Raw genomic sequence first — 25,200 nt, forward strand, 5'->3', positions numbered from 1 at the left:
AAAAAGGTCCCCCCCCTGGGGTAGGCGTCTTGGTACTGTTGGCTGGGTGGCTCGTGGGTTAGTGGTAGCGTTAAGGCTCTAGTCTGGTGAGCGAGTGGACCACCCCTGTGACCCGCCCCCCATCGCCGATCCAGATGTGGGTCGCGGTCTGCGCCTCACGCAGTCACCTGCAGTCGCCCACAAGAGCCCTGCCGTGCAGTGCACTGGCTGGTGGTACAGGCGCACGTGTATCTACACTCATAGAGCCCCACCCCCGAGTAGCCTCGCAGACTGCTGGGGCAAGCGCTGTTAGCGAGCACCTATTAAGGCCGCATCGGCGGACGAGTCGGTGGCGCGGCCAGGTCCACGCCCGGCCGCCTTTGTCTCCCGAGTGCTGACGTTCACACACACACACACATGGCACCTGGTGCTACTAATTTAAGGCTGAGTAGATCTAGGAGATATGGTAGGTGTCACGCGCGTCAACTGTGATGTGCCCGGCTGGGGATTGAACTTAGGCCAACGGGATCGTAGGCGCAGCGCGGGACCCAAATTGACCATCGCTTATTCGCACGTGCGCGCGCACGCATACACGTGCACAACGAAGATAAATGTCCCCCGTAAAGCCTTAACAGACTGTTGGGGCAAGTGCTGTTAGCGAGCACCTATAAAAGCCGGCACGGCAAACAAGTGGGGTGGTGTGCCTAGCACCACGCCCGGCCGCCTTTGTCTCTCCAGCGTCGATGTTTTAAACGTCGCACCAGGTTAATGCTGAGTCGACCTAGGGAATGCCCAGGACCGGGTTCAGATATTCGCCACTGTTATTGGTTGTGAGCGGGAATCATTCTCCGATCGCCGGATTCGTAGCACTAACCACTGCGCCGCCGCTCCCAACCACACGCACGTACACGCGCACGTACACACACGGATGCACACACGCGCACGTACACACGCGCACGTACACACACGGATGCACACACGCGCACGTACACACGCGCACGTACACACGCGCACGTACACACACGGATGTACACACGCGCACGTACACACACGGATGCACACACGCGCACGTACACACGCGCACGTACACACGCGCACGTACACACACGGATGTACACACGCGCACGTACACACACGGATGCACACACGCGCACGTACACACGCGCACGGACACACACGGATGTACACACGCGCACGTACACACGCGCACGTACACACACGGATGTACACACGCGCACGTACACACGCGCACGTACACACGCACGTGTTACCCGCATCGACACTGCTGAGCTCGCGTTTTTTTTCTGCTCTCGTAAGGAGCTCCGGAAAATGCGTAAAACGTGACCCAGTGACTTCCACCCCCTCCCCCCCCTACAGCGCCCCCCATATCCGACGCCCCTCGCTTGACTCCCTTGCATTTGATCAGTGTTACTTGTATGTGCGTGTGTGTGCGTGTGTGTGTGCGTGTGAGTGTGCGTGTGAGTGTGTGTGCGTGTGTGTGTGCGTGTGAGTGTGTGTGCGTGTGTGTGCGTGTGTGTGTGCGTGTGTGTGCGTGTGTGTGTGCGTGTGTGTGCGTGTGTGTGCGCGTGTGTGTGTGCGTGTGCGCGTGTGCGCGCGTGTGCGTGCGTGTGTGTGCGTGTGAGTGTGTGTGCGTGTGTGTGCGTGTGTAAGTGCGTGTGTGTGTGCGTGTGTGTGTGCGTGTGAGTGTGTGTGCGTGTGTGTGCGTGTGTGTGTGCGTGTGTGTGTGCGTGTGAGTGTGTGTGCGTGTGTGTGTGCGTGTGAGTGTGTGTGCGTGTATGTGTGTGTGCGCGTGTGTGTGCGTGTGTGTGTGCGTGTGTGTGTGTGCGTGTGTGCGATTGTGTGTAGGTGTGTCTGTGTGTTCGCATGTGTAGAGCGTGCGTTTGTTGGTTGATGGGTGCCGGTTTGAGTACAGTATTTATATTATTGGCAGTGCGTAGGCGTGTATGTCAGTGTTCACTGTGTGCACTTGTGTAGGTGTGTGTACGTACCAGTGTGTATATTCTGGACTTGCTAATGACTGGTACCAGCGGTCTCAAGATAGGCCTTTGCGGACGAGGTTCGTGAAGGACACTAATGGCCAATCGCCCTCCCACAACAACGGCAGAGTGACGCTCACAACAACGAGCGGAGCGCCGGACGGTTAAAACGCAGCGAGTTGACACAGTGGGGAGCGTAGGTTGTCCATCTCCCAGTAATCTCAATCAGTCAACCCATGGCACCTGGGTCTGTCCCGTGGTGATGTCACCGTCACTAAATGACGAATGTCGGCGCGTGTATAAGGAGCGGTGGCGCAGTGGTTAGCGCACCGAACTACGATCCCGGCGACCCGAGCTCTATTCCTGCTCACCGCCAACACCAGTGACGATAATCTGAACCAGTTTCGAGCCTTCCCTAGGTCGACTCAGCCTTAAACGAGTACCTGGTGCGATGTCTAAACATCAGCACTGTGGAGACAAAGGCGGCCCCTCATGCGAGGTGCTGGCCACCTACTCCGTCGTGTGCTGTGCCGGTCGTCATAGGTGCTGCTAAGCTAACAGCGAATGACACGACAATCTGTTGAAGGCTATACGGGGGATGTTTGTCTTTATATTGTGTGCGCACGCGTGCGTGCGTGCGTGAGTGAGTGCGCGCGTGTGTGTGCGTACAGGGGTGCGTGTGCATGCAGGCGTGCGCGCGTGTACGCGCGTGAGTGCGTAAGAAGGCAGCCAGGGCGCCAATGTCGGGGAAAAATGTAAATATTAAATACGAGCGCAATGACTAATCCCGTCTGAATCGTGCGGCTGCGGCGGGGGCTGGGCTGGGCTGGGGGGAAACCCCAACGAGGCGAATTTGAATATCGACGCGGTCGAGGCCCCTCCGGCTTCAGCTCCACGCTCGAGACCGCGACCGCGCTGCTCGCGGACGCCGCTAGGCACGCCGAGGTTCTCGCGATTGCGCCGAAGAGGAGCTCTTCGACGCGTCTGACGTTTCGCTCCACGCGCTGGGTGGGGGAGCTCGTCCGGAACTGCACTGGAGTTCCCACCAAGCACGTGGTAGAGCGAAACGTCGGACATCATGCCGAACAACGCACGGCAGTACAAACCCGAAAACCTCTCGCAGAGCGTCAGACTCGTTACAAGTTGTCGCCCCCCCCTCGCGGCACCTCGGCACCACACAGCAGCGAGCGCGGACAGAACCGACCCCACGGCACTGGGAGTCGAACCATTTCACTCTGACGTCCACGGCTGCGTTCCATCATTATCAGTCGCTGGGTTTGGGAGGGGGTGGGGGTGGCCGAGGCACCGGCGGTAGCTGCACGGAAGTGGAGAGGGGGGGGGCGCGATGGGGAGGAGGGGGGCGCAATGGGGAGGAGGGGGGCGCGATGTGGAGGAGGGGGCCCGGAATTTGAGCGCAGCAGCACCGGGACCACCCCTGTGCAGGAGCCCCCCACACTGTGCGTCTCAGGAGTGTGACGAGCACGGCTGGCGACGTGCGGTGCGAAAGAAGTTCAACGTGCGTACAAACGAGGAGTGTGCAGGTGAAGAGCGCAGGTGAGGAGCACCATGCACAGGTGCAGCACAGAGTGACTATGGACCCGCCTCGTAGCCCCTGCCGCCCTGTCTAGTCGACGGGTGAGACGGACACCTTGGGGGGTCGCCTCCGGTGCCTTCTCGTTCCGTTCCCGACAGTTTCAACCGTTCGGAACAGCTCCGTTCCTGTCCCGAGCGACCCCCGCAGAGACCCCCTCTCCGCGGGGGATGCGCACTTAGTCCCTGAGTGGTGGAGACTGCACGCGGAGCGCGGGAACTCCTCTGCTCGCGTTCCGCAGACAATCTGTGCCCGGCCCTGCTTTTTAATTCTTTATTCTCGTGATATCGCTGCCTCTCTCGCCACCGACCGAACCCCAATCGTCGGCACGACCGCGTGTTCCCCCATATGAGAGCCCTATTCATCATGCCTTCCCTCCGCTCTACAACTATCATCAACATCATCTCCATCGCCTTCATCAATAGCAGTGCAGATGTGTAACTCAAAACTCCTGGCGCCAGGAACAAGTCAGGCGCAAGTGAGAGAGCCACGAGCCTCAGCCAGAAGTGGACTCCAGCTCAGTCCGTCCCGCAAGTGACGCCGCGCTTCGTGCGCGCATCACGGGCAAAGGTTGGTGACCACGGCGCTTCGCGGGGGCGTAGCGGGGGCCGCGTGGACCCCCCCCCCCCCTACATCCCTGTCATGATGGCAGCATTGCCATGCCTTCGGCAGGAGCCCAGCCTGACGCCTGCTGCTGGTGATGCTCATGATCCAGCTGCTGCTGCTGCTGCTCGTGATGGTGGGGGTGATGATGCTGATAGTGCTGATGATGTTGATGCTGCTGCTGCTGATGGTGGTGGTGATGGTGGTGGTGATGGTGGTGTCCGTTCCGGTTCACGCTGCTCGCCGCGCTCAGCGTGCTCGCGGTGCGCGTGATGGCCGAGCCGCTCCCGCGCCGCGCGCAGTTCTCCTTGCGCCGCAGGATCCTGCGGAACGTGAGTCGGAACTCGCGCAGGCGGTACGCGTAGATGAACGGGTTCACGGCCGAGTTGAAGTGCGAGAGCACGATGGCGCTGTACATGAGCCACAGCGGCGGCTTGCTGACCCGCGACAGCAGCCCGAGGGTGTTGAGCGCGTGCAGGGGCAGCCACGAGATGGCGAACAGCCCCACGATGATGGAGAGCGACTTGGCCGCGTGAACCTCCTTCTGCCAGTAGCTCCGCGACGAGTCCGAGCCGCCGCTCTTCTGCTCGATGCGCCGCAGTTGCCGCCGCGCCACCATGAAGATGTTGGCGTAGATGCACAGCATGACGACGAGCGGCGCCAGCACGCAGCCGAAGAAGTTGAAGTAGACCATGTAGCCCATGTCCACCACGTTCTCGAAGAGGCAGCCCACCACGTTGCAGCGGCACAGCAGCGCGTGTGGCGCGCACGCCGCCTCCGACGCCGCGTCGCAGCGGAAGTCCGGGCAGCTCGCATCGCCGGCGACACCGCCGCTGCCGTTGCTGCTGCTGCCGTTGCTGCTGCTGCTGATGTTGCTGACGACGACGCTGCATTTCTTCTTGAGCTCGCTCAGGTTGTTCCAGCCCAGCAGCGGGAAGAGTCCGATGACGATGGACAGCACCCAGCACAGCGCGATGACGCCATTGGCGCGCTTCTCGGTCACCATGCTGTTGTACCTGCGGGGCGGTAGCGCAACGGGCACGGGGTCAGAGGGGGTGCGGGACGCGGGGGTGGTGGGTTGCCCCCCCCTCCCATACCACGGGGGGGGGTCAAGAGTACCCCCCCCCCCATCCTCCTCCATAGTCAGGGCTCCCGTTGTCAGCAGGAGCCGACTGCGCAAGCCGCAGTGTCGGTGAGGCTTCCTGGAGAAGCACGCGCGGTGTGATGGGATGTGTGTGTGATGGGATGTGTGTGTGATGGGATGTGTGTGTGATGGGATGTGTGTGTGATGGGATGTGTGTGTGATGGGATGTGTGTGTGATGGGATGTGTGTGTGGGTGAAGGCCGCGGTCCCCAACAGCAGCACGAGTTGAGCGCGGTGAGTCCGCGCGTGGCCCGCCGTCCCCATTGTTCTAGTATCCACCACTTCCGTGCGCGCCTCTTTCCCGCACGGCGCACTCGTCTCAGTCACAGTGTTGGTGAGCCCACAAGCTCTGACCCCTAGTAGCCACAATGAGTAACACACAAACACAAGCTCTAACCCCTAGTAGCCACAATGAGTAACACACAAACACAAGCTCTGACCCCTAGTAGCCACAATGAGTAACACACAAACACAAGCTCTAGCCCCTAGTAGCCACAATGAGTAACACACAAACACAAGCTCTGACCCCTAGTAGCCACAATGAGTAACACACAAACACAAGCTCTAACCCCTAGTAGCCACAATGAGTAACACACAAACACAAGCTCTAGCCCCTAGTAGCCACAATGAGTAACACACAAACACAAGCTCTGACCCCTAGTAGCCACAATGAGAAACACACAAACACAAGCTCTAACCCCTAGTAGCCACAATGAGTAACACACAAACACAAGCTCTGACCCCTAGTAGCCACAATGAGTAACACACAAACACAAGCTCTGACCCCTAGTAGCCACAATGAGTAACACACAAACACAAGCTCTGACCCCTAGTAGCCACAATGAGAAACACACAAACACAAGCTCTAACCCCTAGTAGCCACAATGAGAAACACGCAAACACAAGCTCTAACCCCTAGTAGCCACAATGAGTAACACACAAACACAAGCTCTGACCCCTAGTAGCCACAATGAGTAACACACAAACACAAGCTCTGACCCCTAGTAGCCACAATGAGTTAAAAACAAACGTCGCTGGAGAGCTTCTTTGAAAAGGGGGGAAGACCCAATGATGACCCCCCCCCCTGGTCCGTGAAATAAATTGTCTTCCACGAAAGCGCTGGGGGTTATAGGACGCGGTTCACAGCGGCGGCGATGCTGCCCCCCTTTCACAAACCCGCACTCACTGGTGTGTTGAAGTATGGTCAAACGACACCCCCCGCAATGAGTGTATGATATGTTCAAACAACGTGTGTGGGGGGGGGGGGGGGTGCTTCATCCAGCAGTGGATTGAGAAAGTCGGCGGTGTCATTAGTGCAGTGGGGCTCCTGCACGCACTTGACAGGTGACACGCGGCGTTGCTGCGGGTCGCAGAGGGAGGGAGGAATGAGAGGGGTGACGGGGGGGGTGATGGGGGGGGGTGACGGGGGATTGACGGGGGGGGCGAGGTGGGAGGGAGGGAGTCGAGGGCTGCCCGTCACTGGTGCTTCAGGCCGACACCTCCACCCATGGGTTGATATCGAGGCGAAGCGTGACCCTCGGGCGCCTCTATCAGCAGGGCCGGGGACTCTCCGCTTAGTGGGGGGGGGGGGGGGGCGGTGGCGGGTCGGGGGGGTAGAGGAATGTGGATCACCCCTGGCGGGGAGCGCGCGTCAGCTCACACCCCTTGGGGGGGGGGCCGTCACGGCACGGGGGGGGGGCCCTATCACGGCATGGGAGTGACAGAAGAAGAAGTGGCTGAGCGCAGCGCTGCAATGAGAGACACTGGAGGGCAGTGGTGGTGGTTGTTGCCGAGTCTCAATGAATTCCCCTCCAGTGCCCGAATTAGCGCGTCCGTCGTGCCGGACGATGCGAGGCCGCGGGGGGGGGGGGGCACCAAGTCGCGGGTCGCTGCGCCGCGGGTCTCCGTCTCTCGCTGTGAGTCAAGTCCAGAGGGAGTTCTCCATTGGCTGTTTTGAGCCAGCGCGCCAATGTTACGTTACTATGACGGGGATCGGTCAATCCAAAAAATGTATGAACGTGAGGTGCCATGAATTTACCCTGAAACACAATCGCAGTTGGCGGTGGAGAGGGGGGAGGGGGGTGAAGCGATAACGAGACGGATCGCCGAGAGGTAATTCTTCAAGACCTTGAGATGGCAAGGTCACCTTGCCATCTCAAGGTCACCTTGCTTCCTCTACGCTGATGGGTGCAAGGTGCAGCCCTGGCATTGTCCCCGTGTGCCACTGTTAGCGGAAGGGCCTCCAACTAGAGGGAGCTCTTGAGAGCCTCTTTAGGAGGGGGTATTTGGCCTACTCTTTCACGTGGAAGAGGTGAGAATACCCACAATTTAACCTACCACGCGCAGCCTGTTTGCCCGCGTCTCTCATTCTCCCAACATGTTACACCCAAAGTCAAAGACCCCCCCCCCCCATTTAGCCTGCTGGGGAAAGAACTGTTCGCGAGCACCTATGAAGGCCGGCACGGCACACGAGGGGGTGGGTGGCCAGCACCACGGTCCGCCACATGTGTCCCTCTGGTGGCGATGTTTACACACAGCACCAGGTACTCGTTTGAGGCTGAGTGGACCTAGGGGAGGCCCAGGACCAGATCAGATACTTGTCACTGGTGTTAGCGGGTTCGCAGCGCAGCGCGCTAACCATTGCACTACACGTGTTACGCGCACACACGTGCACACACACGCGCACACACACACACACACACGTTCACACACACATGCACACACATGCACATACGTGCACACACACGCACACATGCACACACATGCACATACGTGCACACACGCACACACGCAAACACACACACGTGCACACACGCAACACACCCACACAACAACAACCGCCATTCGCCACTAAGTGGCGGTGACGTCACCACGACGCTTGTGCCAGGCCATGTGCACCTTGAGGCCACGTGAAGTGTCGAACGCCCGCTGGCAGGAGGTCACGGGGCAGACCCAGGTGCCACGGGTCGACTGACCGAGATGACCGAGATGACTGGCTGATGCACCACCTGTGCCCCCTACTGTACCAACTTGCTGTGCTTTAGCCACCCGTCGCTCCGCTCGTTGTTGTGAGCGTCGCTCCTCCGCCCTCCGTTGTTGTTGGAGGGCGACTGCCTCCAACTGCCCAGTAGCGTCCTTCACGAGCCTCCTCCACAGAGGCCGATCTTGACACCGCTGGTACCAGTCATCGGCAAGTCCACTCAGCTCCACGTCCTCCTGTACCACATCACTCCATCTCTTCTCTAGCCCGTGCCGCGCCCGTTTAGCCCCCTCGATCCGGCCGAACAAAAGCTGTTTAGGCATGCGGTGGCTGGGCATGCGGGCTACATGACCCAGCCAACGCAGCCTTGCCTGCCGGAGGAGCTCACTGATGGGACTTTGCCCAGATCTTTCAAGGACTTGTGAGCTCCTCACACAATCCAGCCTGGTTAAACCCAGGATGGATCGTAGGCAGGCCAGCCTAAATGTTTCCAACCGGCGAAGATGCTCCACTAGGGGGGTCCACGTTTCGCAAGCGTAGAAAAGGGAGGGAATGACCGTGGCCGAGAAGACCTGAAGCTTCGTGCGGAGCGACAGACCAGGTAGCTTCCACACAGCGTTACGCAACCGATGAAAAGATATTGCCGCTCGACTGATTCGGAGTGAGACCTCTGCTGATAAACTGGAGCCGGTCATAAGCACACTGCCCAGGTATGGGAAACTCTCCACTCTCTCCACAACTGCCCCATCACCAATTGGGAGTTGTGGGGGTGGAGTGTCCGATGGTACAAAATACCCAGGCAGGTGCTTAGTTTTGGTGGGGCTGATGGTAAGGCCCCACCTCTTAGTGGCACGCTCCAGTCTCAGCAGCAGCGTCTCCAACTCCTCTTCTGAATGAGCAGCTATTACCAAATCATCGGCATACATAACGTGGTTGACCAATAGGGAGCCATCCCTTGATCGCACCCGGGCGTCGATCAGCCTCCCATTATATCTGTACCAAATGGAAATTCCCCCGGTACAGCTATTGAAGGCTTCACGAACTACGCAGTCGAAATAGATGTTAAATAATGTGGGAGCCAGAGGACATCCCTGTCGCACCCCAAGGTGTACAGGGAAAGGCTCCGACTCCCGGCCACGTAGTTTTACCCGGGCCCGCTCACCATCATGAAGGTCCTTAATGATCGTGAGCAGAGGGTCAGGGACTCCGAAAGCACGAAGAACAACCCAGAGCCCAGTCCTACTGATGGTATCATAGGCCTTGACCAGGTCAATAAAGCAGAGATGTAGGTCTTTTTGGAATTCCCTACACCTCTGCTGAAGCAGACGGACAGAAAATATGGCATCTGTGCAGGACCGCCCTTTCCTGAAACCACATTGGGGCTCCGCAAGCCTCTCCTCAGCATGCCTAGCAAGGCGATGTTGAATAATCCTTGCCAGGACCTTACCCGGCACACTGAGGAGTGAGATGCCCCTGTAGTTGTTACAGTCGGTACGGTCCCCCTTCTTAAAGAGGGGGACCACCAGGGCATCCTTCCAGTCCTGCGGAACCCGTCCAGTGGTCCAGACTGTTGTTATGATGTCATATAGGGCAGTCTGTGCACAAACGCCACCCTCCCTCAGCATTTCGCCTGGGAGATCATCTCTGCCCGGTGCCTTCCCTGGTCTCAGACTCCGGATCGCCCTCAGTACCTCCTCAACAGCCGGTACCTCAGCCAGCCACTCACAGGGGGTGACCTCTTCCAATATTTGAGGCACCGCAGCCTCAGCAGGGTTATCCCCACTTTGTGCCATGATGTTTTCCTGGCTGAGAGATTTTCCCTCCCCCAGGACCTCACAGAAATGCTCAGCAAATCTGCAAACCTGTTCCTGGGGGTCGGAGATTGGATCACCGTTTTTTCCTCTAATGATGGTAATAGGTGTGGCGCTGCAGGTTACTTTTTTGATGGAGTTAAATAGTGATTTGTGATCGCGGGCCACTGAGGCAGACTCCATCTCCTCAGCAACCCGCGACCACCACCCATCCTTACAGCGCCTCACGGCTCTCCGAACCTCCGAGCGAAGACTGCGGTAAACCTCCTCATTCTCTGACGTGGGATGCTGTAGGCGATGAGAGTGGGCCTGTCGCTTTTTCTCAATTAACCTGAACACCTCCTCCGTCAGCCAGGGTTCCCGGGGAGGTCTGGACCGCGTACCCAAAGCAGCCATTGCAGCTGCATGAGTCACAGTCTTAAACCTCGCCCATTTACCCTCGACATCAGGTGGAGTGGGGGACGATGCCAACCCCAGCTGCAAGCGATGATGAAATTCTCGCTTGCAACTTTCATCAGCTAACTTAGACCAGGCCACTTTAGGTTGGAATGGGGTCCTGGGTGTACACCCACCACCGGAGTGGAAGAATGGCAGGCGCATCTTACAGATGACTAGTCGATGGTCAGAGGGCAGATCAGCTCCACGGTAGGTCCTGGTGTCAAGGACATGGGCTCGCATCCGCTGGTCCGTCACTACGTAGTCCAGCAGATGTTCTTGCTTGGACCCGGCATGCATCCATGATGTTGTGTGGATGCGCCGATGCCGGAAGAGCGTGTTGGTAATTACAAGCCCATGGGCTGCACAAAAATCTAGCAGCCTCCTACCGTTGTTATTGAGCTGATCTGGCCCATGCCTTCCAATCACTCCAGACCAGGTGCCAGTATCATGACCAACTCGGGCATTGAAGTCACCCAACAAGATGACTCTGTCCCGAGTGGCCACTTTAGCCAGCACCTGTGACAGGAGGTCATAGAAAGCGTCCGACTCATCGGCTTTGCCTGCATCCCTCCACAGATGTTCGTCTTCGGTGGGGGCATAAGTAACCACGACCACCACTCCTCGCCTCTGGTTGATGGGAAGGCGAGCCCAAAGTATCCTGGGGCTTACAGCTTCCCACACCTCACCGCCACGCTCCCACGCCCCCTTCATTCTTTTGTTCAGAAGAAGAGCCACACCCTGTTGTTTGGCAGTCTCCTGCCCCGAGTAGAGGACTGTCCACCCCTCATGGTGGCAGGAGCCAGAACCGGTCCACCGGACCTCCTGAATGCCACAGAGATCCAGGCGGTACCGGTCCAGCTCCCGACAGAGGAGTGGCAGCCTCTCCTCCGCAGTGAGCGTTCGAACATTCCACGTGGCCATCCGCAATGGTTTTTCGTTGTTTCTGGAGGAGCCCCGAGGGTTAAAATTCAATCTCCTGGCTCCGCCAAATGGGGTTTGGCCAGGAGACGTCATAAAAGCCTGACCCCCCGGGGCCTCCGGCACAAGCTTATTAATTACAGGTTTATGTTTAATTCGTAGTTTAGTGGTGGTTAATTGAAGGTGGAGGGGTTACCAGCCCCTCGCACCCGTCCAGAGCCCCCGTTTAGCCACTGTGGTGGTCACAGACGCCATGAGGGGAGAGGCCAATGGGCATTGGCCCTCCCCCCACAGCACTGCCCACGACAGCGTTGCCCGTCCGGCACCGCGAGGAGGTAGGAGGTTGTTTTGCCGGACACACCCACACGCACACACACCCACACGCACACACACACACGCACACACGTGCACACACGCACACACACGCGCGCGCACACACACGCACGCACACACGCACACACACGCACACACGTGCAGCGCGCTAACGCAGTGGCCTGTGCGCTGCGCTCTGAATCCGGCGACCTGAGTTCGATTCCGGCTGACGTCGGTGACGAGTGCATCGGAAGCGATCGTGGTGGCAGCTTTGCCCCCCAACTCGACCAACTCGACCAACTCTACCAACTCGACCAACTCGACCAACTCTACCAACTCTACCAACTCGACCAACTCTACCAACTCTACCAACTCGACCAACTCTACCAACTCTACCAACTCGCACTGAGCAGCGTGGTGTGAAGTTTGGTCACAGAACCACCCCCTTGCCCGCGTCGACACAATCACAAACACTCCACCATGGGATGTGCGGCCTCTGGTGCTGATCTTGCGGAGCGGAACACGTTGGTCCGGAACTTTGGCGGAACAACTTCATGTTGATTCAACCGCAAAGTTGCACGAAACAACTCCCCTCCCACACGCACATTGGAAACAAACCCCGCGTGTTGCTCAACGCATCCGCGCGTCCGGAACGTGTCTCCTCCTCGGAACGGCGACAACAGATCGGCGTTTCAATTCGATTCCAATCGTCGCGAGTCGAGCGTGTTCGGAACAGACGCCCTTGTCCGGAGCGGAACATTCTCGCGCTCGTAGCAGCTTCTCGTCGCTGTTCGGAACAGACTCGCGCGGCCGCGTCATTGCGCAAGAGGCGGAGACACCAGCGACGCAGGCGTCTGCGTTCGTGCAAAGAGAGCGGCTCGTGGAGGAAGCACAATTACAGTGCCTCGGTTAATAATGAACGGGGTCTGGGGGTTGGGGGAGGCTGTCTGGGGAGCGGACCTCAGATGGGACCGGCTCAGATCTCAGGGAACAAGACGCGAGCGACAGGGACATCGGACTTAGGGGGTTAAATCCTCCTGACCCTCCTAAATCCCGCGGCTCACGCTGCCTCTCTTCTCCCCCTCGTCCGGCAGCCCCCTCTGGGGGGAGGGTGGCGGGCAGAGTTAATGATTAAGGCAATCATTAGCTGTGCGTGCATTAGGCCACTGTGCATATATTTGAGATGATTCTACTGGGCTCAGCGCGACGTATTTTATTAATATTTGAATCCCACTATTTGCTCACAGTAGGTTATACGCGCCGTGCGTATTTAACCAAGGGCTGTTTATTGAGATATATTTCGTCTGGTTTCGATAGATGCCCGTCTTTAGATTAGTATTAATATATTCATTTATTTATCCAAGAGGGCCATACGGAGTCGTCTGACTCGTTTTAAGGACGGTCCAGCGGCTACATTGAATCTTTACTTAAGCTGTTATCCGCCAATTAATGATGACCGTGATTGTTGTTGTTATTATTGTTCACGTGGGGAGGAACCCGGAGCACGCGTAGAACACCCACGCCTTGTGCGAGGAGGCATCACCACTCCATCCTCGTACGGATAGAAACAGATGGCGATTGCCCCACCTCCTTCTTCAGAGCAAGCCAGAGTGTGGCACCTCCTCGACGCCGACGGGAAGAGGGAGTTTCACGACATCGCTGCGGTGATCCACCAACCCTCGCGGCTGCCTCCACAGCGCTGGGACACAGCGGCCCAGCGCGGCGCAGCCACCAGCGCCCGGGCTGAGATCGACTCCTGCAACTCCTTGCCAAGTGTCGCTTGGCGCTGCCAGTCGCATCGCGGATGTTGGAATTCGTGGCGCAGTGACACTGGACGCAGGTGCGAATCTGTGTGAGAATCCACAGAGTCCACACTCCTCCCTCAAAGGAGACCTGGGACGGACAGATCTAATTAATAAGTGACAGAAATTGTCAATCCACCCATGGGCAAAGGCCTCTTGCACGCCGTGTCGGTCACGTGGGTTGTTTGACCATATTTCACCACGCGGCGGCCGGGACTCGAACCGAGGTAACTCAGGCGCAGAGTGGAGGCCGGCTCGCCGCTCCACGACTGTGGTCCTCCCTGCTCCCCCTCCGCCTCCATCGAATAAGTAAATACATAAACATGCCAGTCGACACTCACAGTTAAATATTGCAAAACAGCCGAGCAGGACTTTGGCTTCTCTATGAGTTGAGCAGTTCGAGGAATTTTGTTGGCAGCCAAACTCATCCATCCACTTCGCCTCGTTTTCATTTGCCCTCTATTCCTATACAACTTGTGCATAGAGCTTGTGGGGATATGGGGTACAATCCAATATGAGTGCTGTGTATAGGCGGGCCTTGTAGGCTAATGGTAGTGCCTTACGCCAATAATTTGAACTCCAAGCCAGGCTAGCTCGCAGCGTTCCGGAATATATCGAGTGAGCAATCATCCCGTGCGTGGAGTTGTCATCACCGCAGGCTCCGAGATGCTGGGCTAGGGAGGCGCACCCAGCGTGCCATCGGGAGACGATTTGACCTTTGACACCGCGGCTCCGTGATCCTGCCGCGGATCGCTCTCGAGCGATGAAGACGAGCAGGGTCGCAGCCGAGAACCACCAAGCACAGACTCTCTCTCTCTCTCTCTCGCAGAATCTCGGCGACTCCCCCGACCTCTCACTCGCGATTCCTCCAGGTGTCCTCAGCTGGCCATCGCCAACCCTCATCTCTAGACCGCTTCATTCATCTCGTGTCCATCGAACCAAGTCAGTCAGATCAATAACGACCATTTGGTGAAGGGCGCAGCCCCGCAACCTCCAAACCACACACCGCGCGGTGGGCAGTGGCGGTTACATCAGCAGCTGTGCACGGCTCCTCCAGCAGACGGGGCTGGAGCAGATTAACCCCGAGGCCCGAACGCTCACCCTGAAACCGACCCCGAACCCCGTGGTGCAGACATCGAGTGCAGGGGCGGTGCAACTGCACCGGAGGCCACATGCCAACCACGCTACGCTACGGCCCTATCCGCGAAGCGTGATCTCCTGAAAACGAACTCCGAAACCGAACCCCTAACCCTTGACCCCTCTCCATCCATGGTCCGAGCGTCGGTCCGTGATTAAAAAGGCAACGCCCCTGCTTGGTCCAGGCTTTAGGACGTCACGAGAAACGGAGGGAAATGTTCCCGATATTTTCTCACTCAGTGGGATTTTCTCCGCTTATACGGAAAGGTCATTCATCCGCTCAATCATCCACTCACTGATTCACTCGTTCACGCATTCACCCACTCACTCACTGACTCACTCGGCATATGCACATGCACACTGCAGACACAAAGGTGGCGGCGTAGATGCGGCTCACACAGACGCGCGGGTGCATGAGATCGACAGGCCGCAGGATCAGCAACTGCCGTCGGCCGCGACGCGAGGAGAGTCGAACTCAGGTGTCTCTTGTCGCCGGCTCGGCTCGATCCGGAGACCGGCTCCGCCGCTTCACACGGAGCCTCCGACCCCCCCCCCCCCCCAACATTCGCGACGATGCCACGCGACTTAGGAGACGTCGGGTCGCGACCTGATCGCGACCTGTTCGCGACCTGTTGTCGCGCGCGTGTGAAGGACAATGAACGGGTGCGAGACGAGCGCACAAAGGAGCGAGCGAGCCTCTGAGATAGCGCGGCCTCGCGATATCGGCGCTGATAGCCAAAGCCACGCGCGGAGATAAGGACACCCATGGCCCCCACACACCCCCCTCTCTCTATGCTGAATGCGCTGCCTGAGATCCAACGCTGCTGCTGCTGCTGCACAGGAGGAGGAGGGGGAGGGTAGTAGGGGGGTGGTGGTGGTAGGGATGGTGGTAGTGGTGGTGGTAGTGGTGGTGGTAGTGATGGTGGTGAGTGGTTGTAGTGGTGGTGGTAGTAGTAGTGGTGGTAGTGGTGGTGGTAGTAGTGGTGGTGGTAGTGGTGGTGGTAGTGGTGGTGGTGGTAGTGATGGTTGTAGTGATGGTGGTAGTAGTTTTGGTGGTAGTGGTGGTAGTGGTGGTGGTAGTGATGGTAGTGGTGGTGAGTGGTTGTAGTGATGGTGGTAGTAGTTGCGGTTGTAGTGATGGTGGTAGTAGTGGTGGTGGTGGTGGTAGTGATGGTAGTGGTGGTGGTCTCCCATCTAGGCGCTATCCATGCTCAGCATCTGCTGAGATTCCGAGATGGGGGACAGGCCCGGGCTCGTTCCGGGCTCGTTGATCGGAGGCGACTTTTGATTGATTCACAATGAGGATGTGTCGACACGAACCCCACAGCACCCACTCGCTCTGCTCTCTAATCAGACGTGGACACTGGATGATGGTGGTGGTGGTTGTGGTGATAATGATGGGGGTGATGATGATGGGGGTGGTGGTGGTGATGATGATGATAATGATGTTGATGCCCACATGGAAAACGAGAAAGTCTCCGGGCGGTGTGCCGGAGTCTGTGGTCAGCACCCACATTCGAGCCGCGGAGTCAATGACGCCGCCTCGCAGTGCGAGTCACCAAGACGGGCGTCTGGGGAGACGCGCCGCTCCTCCTGCAGCCATCATCTCGGCACGGCTCATCGAGCACCTCAATGTAACATTGCAGCTGTTGCTCTCCATCAACGTCAGCCATCCAAAAAAATAAGAAAGATTCTCTGCTGGTAGTGGGGTCGAGGGGCGGGGTGGTCGTTAGCGACCACCCCTCGTCAGTGCTCACGGGGTCGTGCGCCACTCGCTTCGGCGAGCCGCCATGAGGACGATGATGATGGCGGTGGTGATGAAGAGATCCGTCGCTGCTGCTGATGATGATGATGCTTTTGTTGTTGTTGTTGTTGCTGCTGATACTGTTGATCATGACGACGATGATGATTACGCCACTGGTGATTATGACGCTGCTGCTGCTGATGATGATCCTGTCACCGGATCCCATTTTGTCGGTAGCCCCCCTGCACTGCCCCCCCCCCCCCAATCTACCCCCGCGGTAGAAACCCGAGACCGCCACGAGTCGTGTTCACACAACGAGTCACTCGCAGCCGTGGTGGCGAGCGCTTCAAGTCAACGGCCTCGCCTCCTCCTCCCTCTGCCGTCTCTCAGCGCCCGGGGTCACGTAAGCGGGACTCAAACCTTGACCCCGCGCTTCGCGGCACGGGCACAAGGGGAAGGGAATCATGACTCGATTGTCCACCCAGTCAGAGCTCAGGTGTGACACCAGAGTTGTGGCCTGGTTGGCACGCGCCCTGGTGCCAGGGTTGGGAGTCAGCTGTGCTGGAGAGCCAGCCACACCCTGGGTGCGACGCCCCCCACTCTCTCCCCCTCGTCACCCCATGACCCCCCCCCCCTTCGCTGCCCCTCCCCCACTGCCCCACTCCAGGCCGGGTGGCGCTGGTGGCTGTCCACGTGGTTGCTGTGACCCAGCAGCGGGGGTTGGTGGATCACCGCACCGGAGTTGAGAACCTCGCTTCCCTTGCGCGTCGCGGGGAGCCGTCGCCTGGCTCTGTCGGGAGAAGGCGGCACCGCCAGTGGACTCATCGCCATCTGTTTCCATCCGTACGGGGATGGAGCATTGTTGCCTCCTCGCGCAAAGGCGTGGGAGGTTTCTCGGGTTCCCTCTCCACTTGCATAAATAAAGAGCTCGCCGTGAATTGGCAGAGGACCGTCCTGGAAATGACTCCTGCGACTCAGTGTGGCTCTCCTGGGCAAATAAGTCAAACATCTCCTTCCATCCATAATAGAGGTTTGTTTGGGTTAGATCGCGTAAATATAAAGGTGTCGTTACACTCGATACCACCCGACACGGTCAACTAGTAAGGTTTGTCACGTAAACAGAACGTGCCAATTCGTTACTGGTACAGCACCACCGGTCGTGTTGGAGAGGAAATCCACAACATCCTCCTGACGTCTCCCTCTCGGCCTCGTCGCTCCCAATCGTCTCTCTCTGTGCCTCCTTCTCCTCCCTGTGCCAGTCCCCGTGCTCGGTCATTCTCCCTCCTTGCACCCCTCCACTGGAATCAACTTCCCCTGTACATTGAGTATCACTGCTACCCATAGACTCAACACTGCTACCCATAGACTCAACACTGCTACCCATAGACTCAACACTGCTACCCATAGACTCAACACTGCTACCCATAGACTCAACACTGCTACCCATAGACTCAACACTGCTACCCATAGACTCAACACCGCCCATAGACTCAACACTGCTACCCATAGACTCAACACTGCCCATAGACTCAACACTGCTACCCATAGACTCAACACCGCCCATAGACTCAACACTGCTACCCATAGACTCAACACTGCCCATAGACTCAACACTACCCATATACTCAACACTGCCCACAGACTCAACACTGCCCATAGACTCAACACTATATATAGACTCAATACTGCCCATAGACTCAACACTGCCCACAGATTCAACACTGCCCATAGACTCAGCACTATATATAGACTCAATACTGCCCATAGACTCAACACTGCCCATAGACTTAACACTGCCCATAGACTCAACACTGCCCATAGACTCAACATTGCCCACAAACTCAACACTGCCCACAGACTCAACGCTACCAGTAGACTCAACACTGCTACCCATAGACTCAACACTGCTACCCATAGACTCAACACTGCTACCCATATTCTTTGGTTCTTTCGGTAAAGTCACGTAGAAAGAAAATAAATTAAATAATAGAGTACGACGTTTCGATTGCAACACACGCAACCGTCATCAGGTGGAACTACATTTGAGAGAGATACAAACACAGACACGGAGACACACAGACTGACACACAAGCAGAGAGAGACAGCACAGACACACAGAGAGAAACACACAACATAGACACACAGAGACGCAATGCCTCTGTGTCCAGGCCTTAAATAGAGAGAGAGGGGGGGTTGGGAAGAGAGAGAGAGGTGGGTCTGCTCGGGCAGCTGCTGGAACAGAGAAATTAGCATGTCAATGAATCCACCCCGACGCGACCGAGGGAAAGAAGATTAAATGGCCCTATGAGAGCCTGGGAAATTTTATAGAGAGAAATAGACTCAACACTGCTACCCATAGACTCAACACTGGTACCCATAGACTCAACACTGCTACCCATAGACTCAACACTGCTACCCATAGACTCAACACTGCTACCCATAGATTCAACACTGCTACCCATAGACTCAACACTGCCCATAGACTCAGCACTGCCCATAGACTCAACACTGCTACCCATAGACTCAACACTGCTACCCATAGACTCAGCACTGCCCATAGACTCAACACTGCTACCCATAGACTCAACACTGCCTACAAACTCAACACTGCCCATAGACTCAGCTCTACTATCCATAGACTCAACACTACACCGTCGACTCAACACTGCTACCCATAGACTCAACACTGCCCATCGACTCAACACTACCCTTAGACTCAGCACTGCCCTTAGACTCAGCACTGCTAGCAACAAACTCACACTGCCCACAAACTCAACACTGCCCATAGATTCAGCACTGCTACCCATAGACTCAACACTGCCCCTGTACATTGAGCAGTCCCCCTCCTTAACCTCCATCCCTTCCTCTCTCGAAACCTCACGCCTTCTCCATCGCCCATTCCCTTCCTCTTCCCTCCCCTCGCCCCTCCACTCCTTCCCGTCCCTCCCCTGTGGCCCTGCTGTGATCCCTGAGCGCATTCCTCGATCGATGTCACCCGTTCCTCAACCCTGGCGCGCCATTCTACTCTGCCGCCGTGATGTAAACTGTGACATCAAGTGCGCGGCGAATACATGCGCTCGATGTATAACACGAACGAGATGATAACAAATAGGACGATGATGACGACGCCGACGCCGATGGCTGTGACGTCACACCGGCGTGCGCGAGCCTCACCTGAGCGGGATGCGCACGGCCAGGTAGCGGTCGAGCGCGATGGCGAGCATGCTGAAGATGGAGCTCTGCGTGAGCACCAGCACGAAGCAGGCGATGAAGAGGCAGAGGTAGAAGTCGGTGGTGAAGCCCACGCTGAGCGTGATGGCGAACGGGATGCCCAGCACGCCGACGGCGATGTCGGCGATGGCGAGCGACACGAGGAAGTAATTGGTGACGTTGCGCAAGTTGGTGTTGAGCCACACGGCCCAGCACACGAGCACGTTGCCGAGCACGGCGAGCAGAGCGATGAACACCTCCAGGCAGATGTAGGCAGCGTTCAGGGCCGTGTCGCCCTCCTGCTGCTCCTGCTGCTGCTGCTCCTGCTGGTGGTGGTCGCCCGTGGCGTTACAGAGAGGCATCCTGCCGGGCCGGCTCGCATGACCGACGCTTCCCGCGACTCACAGAGTCCCCCCCCCCCACCGCTCTCCTCGACGGGACTCGCCCAGAGACCTCTCCCCGTCTTCCACGCTCACAGACGTCTCCCGCCTCTCCCTCGCAGCTCTCTCTCTCGCTCCCTCGGCTGCCCGACCGCCTCCCCTCCTCCCCCGCCTCTCCCGGCGGCGCGCGCGGCGGTGACGGCGCAGGGGCGATGCGAGCGCTGCCTTCACAGCGCTGGCGGCTGCGTGGACGAGCCGGAGGGGCGATCACATCGCGCGCAGCTGCCCGCTCCGCCTCGCCCCCTCCTCGCCGCCTCCCTCGCCACGCTCCTCACCAGCGCGCCCCTCACCAGCGCGCTCCTCACCAGCGCGCCCCTCACCAGCGCGCTCCTCACCAGCGCGCCCCTCACCAGCGCGCCCCTCACCAGCGCGCCCCTCACCAGCGCGCTCCTCACCAGCGCGCCCCTCACCAGCGCGCCCCTCACCAGCGCGCCCCTCACCAGCGCGCCCCTCACCAGCGCGCTCCTCACCAGCGCGCTCCTCACCAGCGCGCTCCTCACCAGCGCGCTCTTCACCAGCGCGCTTCACCGCCGAGGCTTCGACTCCGGCTGCGTCTGCGGGCGAGTCAGGAACCGATCACTTAGCGGGCGGCCGGGCCATGCCGCGCGGCGCCCCCTGCGGCCCCCACCCACCAGGATCATCATCACCAACATCATCATCATCACATGCAGCAGCAGCAACACGAGTAACACACACACAGCCCCCCCCCACTCCATCCTGCCCCTTCCCGCCAGTCACTCACCGCGACCACAGAAGCAACAGCAGCAGGGGCAGAGGCATCGCCAGCGGCGACGACGGCGATGGTGGTGGCGGTCGTGGTGGCTGATGGTGACAGTGATGTTGGAGGTGGTGGCGGTGGTGGTGATGGCGGTGGCGGTGGTTCTTGTCGTGACCGCAGCGATGTCTCAGCTCGATGCAAAATCCGCGGTGGCGCGCGCCTCGCTCGCTACCTCCGCCCTCCACGGAGCCGATTTCCTTACGGAACTTTCAATTCTCTCCCAATAACAGTCGCGCTCTCCCCCTCGCACTCTCTCCCCTGCACACTCTCCCCTGCACTCTCCCCTGCACTCTCTCTGCCTCTGCTCGCCCAGCAGCGGCTGTGGGTCTCACGCGAATCTGCTCAACGCGTCCAATTATCTGCGCGACAGCGGCGGCGGCTGTTGTGCCAGACCGATGTTGTGGCTGTCCTCATACCGCAGCCGCTGCCGTGGCTGCGGTGGCTGCCGTTGCGATTGCCCGCTGGTGGTGTTGTTGTTGTTGCGCTGGTGACAGTGATTGTAGTCCGCTGTTGTTGCGCCGCGTGCTCACGAGCGGCTGCTGTGACAGCAACAGCTTGAAGCAACAGTCGCCACTGATGCGAGAACTGCGCCCGCCCGAGAGACGGACAGCCAGGACTGTCTGCACGACAGAGAGAGAGAGAGAGTCACGGAGTCAGACACGGAGTCACGGAGAGAGACACGGAGGCAGACACCCGAGTCACGGAGTCACGGAGAGAGTCACGGAGAGAGTCACGGAGGCAGACACCCGAGTTACGGAGTCACGGAGAGAGACACGGAGGCAGACACCCGAGTCACGGAGTCACGGAGAGAGTCACGGAGAGAGTCACGGAGGCAGACACCCGAGTCACGGAGTCACGGAGAGAGTCACGGAGTCAGGGAGAGAGACACGGAGAGAGTCACGGAGGCAGACACCCGAGTCACGGAGTCACGGAGAGAGTCACGGAGTCAGGGAGAGAGTCACGGAGAAAGACACGGAGGAGTCACTGGGAGCCAGCGCGACTCGCGGGAGAGCTGAGAGTGGAGTCCAAATTCTCATCACGCGCCTCGCGCCTCCCCCCCCCCGCTTCCCCCCCCCCCCCACTCTGACCTCATCCCCTTCCCGCTCCGCCTTTGTCTCTGGCCCCCGGACCCCCGCTCGCCCCCCGCCCCCTCCCATGGGGGCCACTCGGTCCGGATCCCCGTGCTGCGTGGAGGGGTTTAGGGGAGGGAACCGGAGGAGGGGGGCGGATGCAGGAGGGAGAGGGGGGGGTGAGGAAGGGGGAGGAGGGGGGGGGCGAGGAAGGAGGAGGGGGGGGGGGCGAGGAGGAGGAGGGGGGGCGAGGAGGAGGAGCGAGGAGGAGGGGGGGCGAGGAGGAGGAGGGGGGGGGCGAGGAGGAGGGGGGGGGCAAGGAGGAGGGGGGGGGCGAGGAGGAGGAGGGGGGGCGAGGAGGAGGGGGGGGGGCGAGGAGGAGGGGGGGGGGCGAGGAGGAGGAGGGGGGGGGGGCGAGGAGGAGGAGGGGGGGGGGGCGAGGAGGAGGAGGGGGGGAGGGCGAGGAGGAGGAGGGGGGGGCGAGGAGGAGGGGGGGGGGGGCGAGGAGGAGGGGGGGGGCGAGGAGGAGGAGGGGGGGGGGGCGAGGAGGAGGGGGGGCGAGGAGGAGGGGGGGGGCGAGGAGGAGGAGGGGGGGGGGCGAGGAGGAGGAGGGGGGGGGGGGGGCGAGGAGGAGGAGGGGGGGGGGCGAGGAGGAGGAGGGGGGGGGGCGAGGAGGAGGAGGGGGGGGGGCGAGGAGGAGGGGGGGCGAGGAGGAGGGGGGGGGCGAGGAGGAGGAGGGGGGGCGAGGAGGAGGGGGGGGGGCGAGGAGGAGGGGGGGGGCGAGGAGGAGGGGGGGGGGACGAGGAGGAGGGGGGGGGCGAGGAGGAGGAGGGGGGGGGCGAGGAGGAGGAGGGGGGGGGGGGAGAGGAGGAGGAGGGGGGGGGCGAGGAGGAGGAGGGGGGGGGGGCGAGGAGGAGGGGGGGCGAGGAGGAGGGGGGGCGAGGAGGAGGGGGGGGGGGCGAGGAGGAGGAGGGGGGGGCGAGGAGGAGGGGGGGGGCGAGGAGGAGGGGGGGGGGGGGCGAGGAGGAGGGGGGGGGACGAGGAGAAGGGGGGGGGCGAGGAGGAGGAGGGGGGGGGGGGCGAGGAGGAAGAGGGGGGGGGGGCGAGGAGGAGGAGGGGGGGGGCGAGGAGGAGGGGGGGGCGAGGAGGAGGAGGGGGGGGGGGCGAGGAGGAGGAGGGGGGGCGAGGAGGAGGGGGGGGGGCGAGGAGGAGGGGGGGGGGGGCGAGGAGGAGGGGGGGGGACGAGGAGGAGGGGGGGGGGCGAGGAGGAGGAGGGGGGGGGGGCGAGGAGGAGGAGGGGGGGGGGGCGAGGAGGAGGAGGGGGGGCGAGGAGGAGGAGGGGGGGGGCTTTCTGCGCTGCGCGTCAGTCGCCGCTTTTCCCCGTTCAGCGGATGCGACCTCCGATCGCCACAGATCTTCAGATATGTTGCACAAAGTGCGAGAATATGAATGGCCTGTAATTCAATTATCATAATTAAACTGACTCTTCGTCAATAAACCGCTATATGAAGCCGCCCCCTCATAATGATGACGTTTATTTGGCCATACTTCACCACGATGGTCGCTGCGAATTGGTGGGCAAGTCGAGGAGAAGGGGCTCAGGTGTCGCTCGCCACCCGATGTTAGCCGCGGTCGTGAAGGAATCGAGCAACTCAAGTAGGCGCGCTAACCGCTGCGCCACCGCTCCTCCTCCCCTATGCAATGATACGGTACAATACAACACAACACACTGTCCTGTACAATACAATATAACACAATACACCGTCCATTGCAATGCCCAGCGTCTGCAAGAGACCTTTACTGGAAGGAGTGAAACGCGTCCGTGGGTGCGAGCTCGTAACGAGCAGGACGAGGAGGAATCACAATCAAAGGGGAAGGGATGATGGTGATGATGATGGTGATGATGATGATGGTGATGATGGTGATGATGATGGTGATGATGGTGATGATGATGGTGATGATGGTGATGATGATGGCGATGATGGTGATGATGATGGTGATGATGATGATGATGGTGATGATGGTGATGATGATGGTGATGATGGTGATGATGATAGTGATGATGATGGTGATGATGATGGTGATGATGATGATGATGGTGATGATGGTGATGATGGTGATGATGATGGTGATGATGGTGATGATGATGATGATGGTGATGATGGTGATGATGATGGTGATGATGATGGTGATGATGATGGTGATGATGATGGTGATGATGATGGTGATGATGATGATGGTGATGATGATGATGGTGATGATGATAGCAACAACAGTAAAGGCGCAGCCCTGCAAGTGCATCCCCACGCTCCTGCTAGTGAAAGGGGCCTCCACTGCAGAGGGAGATCAAGACCATATGACTATAGTATTACTATAGTATTATTATAGTATTATTATTCTAGAGAGCCCTACTCCAGGGGGTGCTTTGGGTTACTGTGCCGCGCTTGTCACTTTACCGCACCGCGCGCGACGTCTGCCCATCGACTGCCCACAGCTGGGTGGGCAGTGGCCGGGAGCGGGGAGTGATGTAACGAACAACGATGACAACAATCATTCAATTACAACAGCAATCATAATACACCAATAATAATGACATCGCACATTCGCCCTCCAACACTTCTGCCCAGTGTGGAGTAGTCGCCCCGCATGGCAGAGAGAGCGAGCGAGCGAGCGCGAGAGAGAGACTCTCTCCACCCGTCACTACCTGCAGGCGACACTCGGCACTCCCAGCAATTGCAGTGCTGCGCCTTTATCATTACAAATGAGCAAGAGTGGTGTGAACACGGATTACGTTGCGCGAGTGGTACGCACGTGGACAGCACGCACGTGGAGAATACGAACGTGAGTGGTACGCACGTGGATAGCACGCACGTGGAGATGCGCATGAGCAGCAGCAGCAGCAGGTCGCCAAGTTGCGCGCCGCGGGGTCGCTTCTCGCTCTTAAAAGAGAGGGGGTCTGGGGGTGGGGGGCTCGGGGCCCCCTCGTTGTCCCGCGTGCCCCTGCTAGCGGGGGCCGCCGCACCCGGAGCTGATGTCACTCGGCGCGATTCGCAGAGGCCAGCTCGGAAAACTGGAGAGTGCCAGATCGCGGATGGAAAGGGGAGCGGAGGGGGAGTGCAGGGGTAGCGGAGAGGGGTGGGGGGGTGAGTTGGGGCGATGGGTTCCGGGGGGTTTGCGCTGACAAGACTGAAGGGGGTGTAGGGGGTCGGGGCACAGTGGTGGTGGTGATGGGGGGGGGGGCTCCTG

The 25,200-nt window shown here is 59.2% G+C and overlaps 1 protein-coding gene across 1 annotated transcript; it reads right to left on the reverse strand.

Moving 5' to 3' along the window:
• Positions 1-454: 454 nt before the first annotated feature.
• On the reverse strand, positions 455-21,856 carry LOC144719321 (adenosine receptor A2b-like). Its single transcript, XM_078595161.1, has 3 exons — positions 20,849-21,856; positions 19,631-20,660; positions 455-5,186 (listed from the first exon to the last, which is right to left on the reverse strand). The coding sequence occupies exons 2-3, from the start codon at positions 20,026-20,028 to the stop codon at positions 4,208-4,210; spliced, it is 1,377 nt and encodes a 458-aa protein (XP_078451287.1). The 5' UTR covers positions 20,029-20,660; positions 20,849-21,856; the 3' UTR covers positions 455-4,207.
• Between the last annotated feature and the right edge of the window lie 3,344 nt (positions 21,857-25,200).

The sequence above is a fragment of the Lampetra planeri genome, chromosome 6, assembly GCF_965212315.1.
Source record: "Lampetra planeri chromosome 6, kcLamPlan1.2.h2, whole genome shotgun sequence".
NCBI lineage: Eukaryota > Metazoa > Chordata > Hyperoartia > Petromyzontiformes > Petromyzontidae > Lampetra > Lampetra planeri.

Excerpts from the sequence above, each read along its gene's own strand:
- LOC144719321 (XM_078595161.1), bottom strand. The coding sequence starts at position 20,028 with ATGCCTCTCTGTAACGCCACGGGCGACCACCACCAGCAGGAGCAGCAG. Across the intron at positions 5,187-19,630 it reads GCCGTGCGCATCCCGCTCAG|GTACAACAGCATGGTGACCG; the intron begins GTGAGGCTCGCG and ends ACCGCCCCGCAG.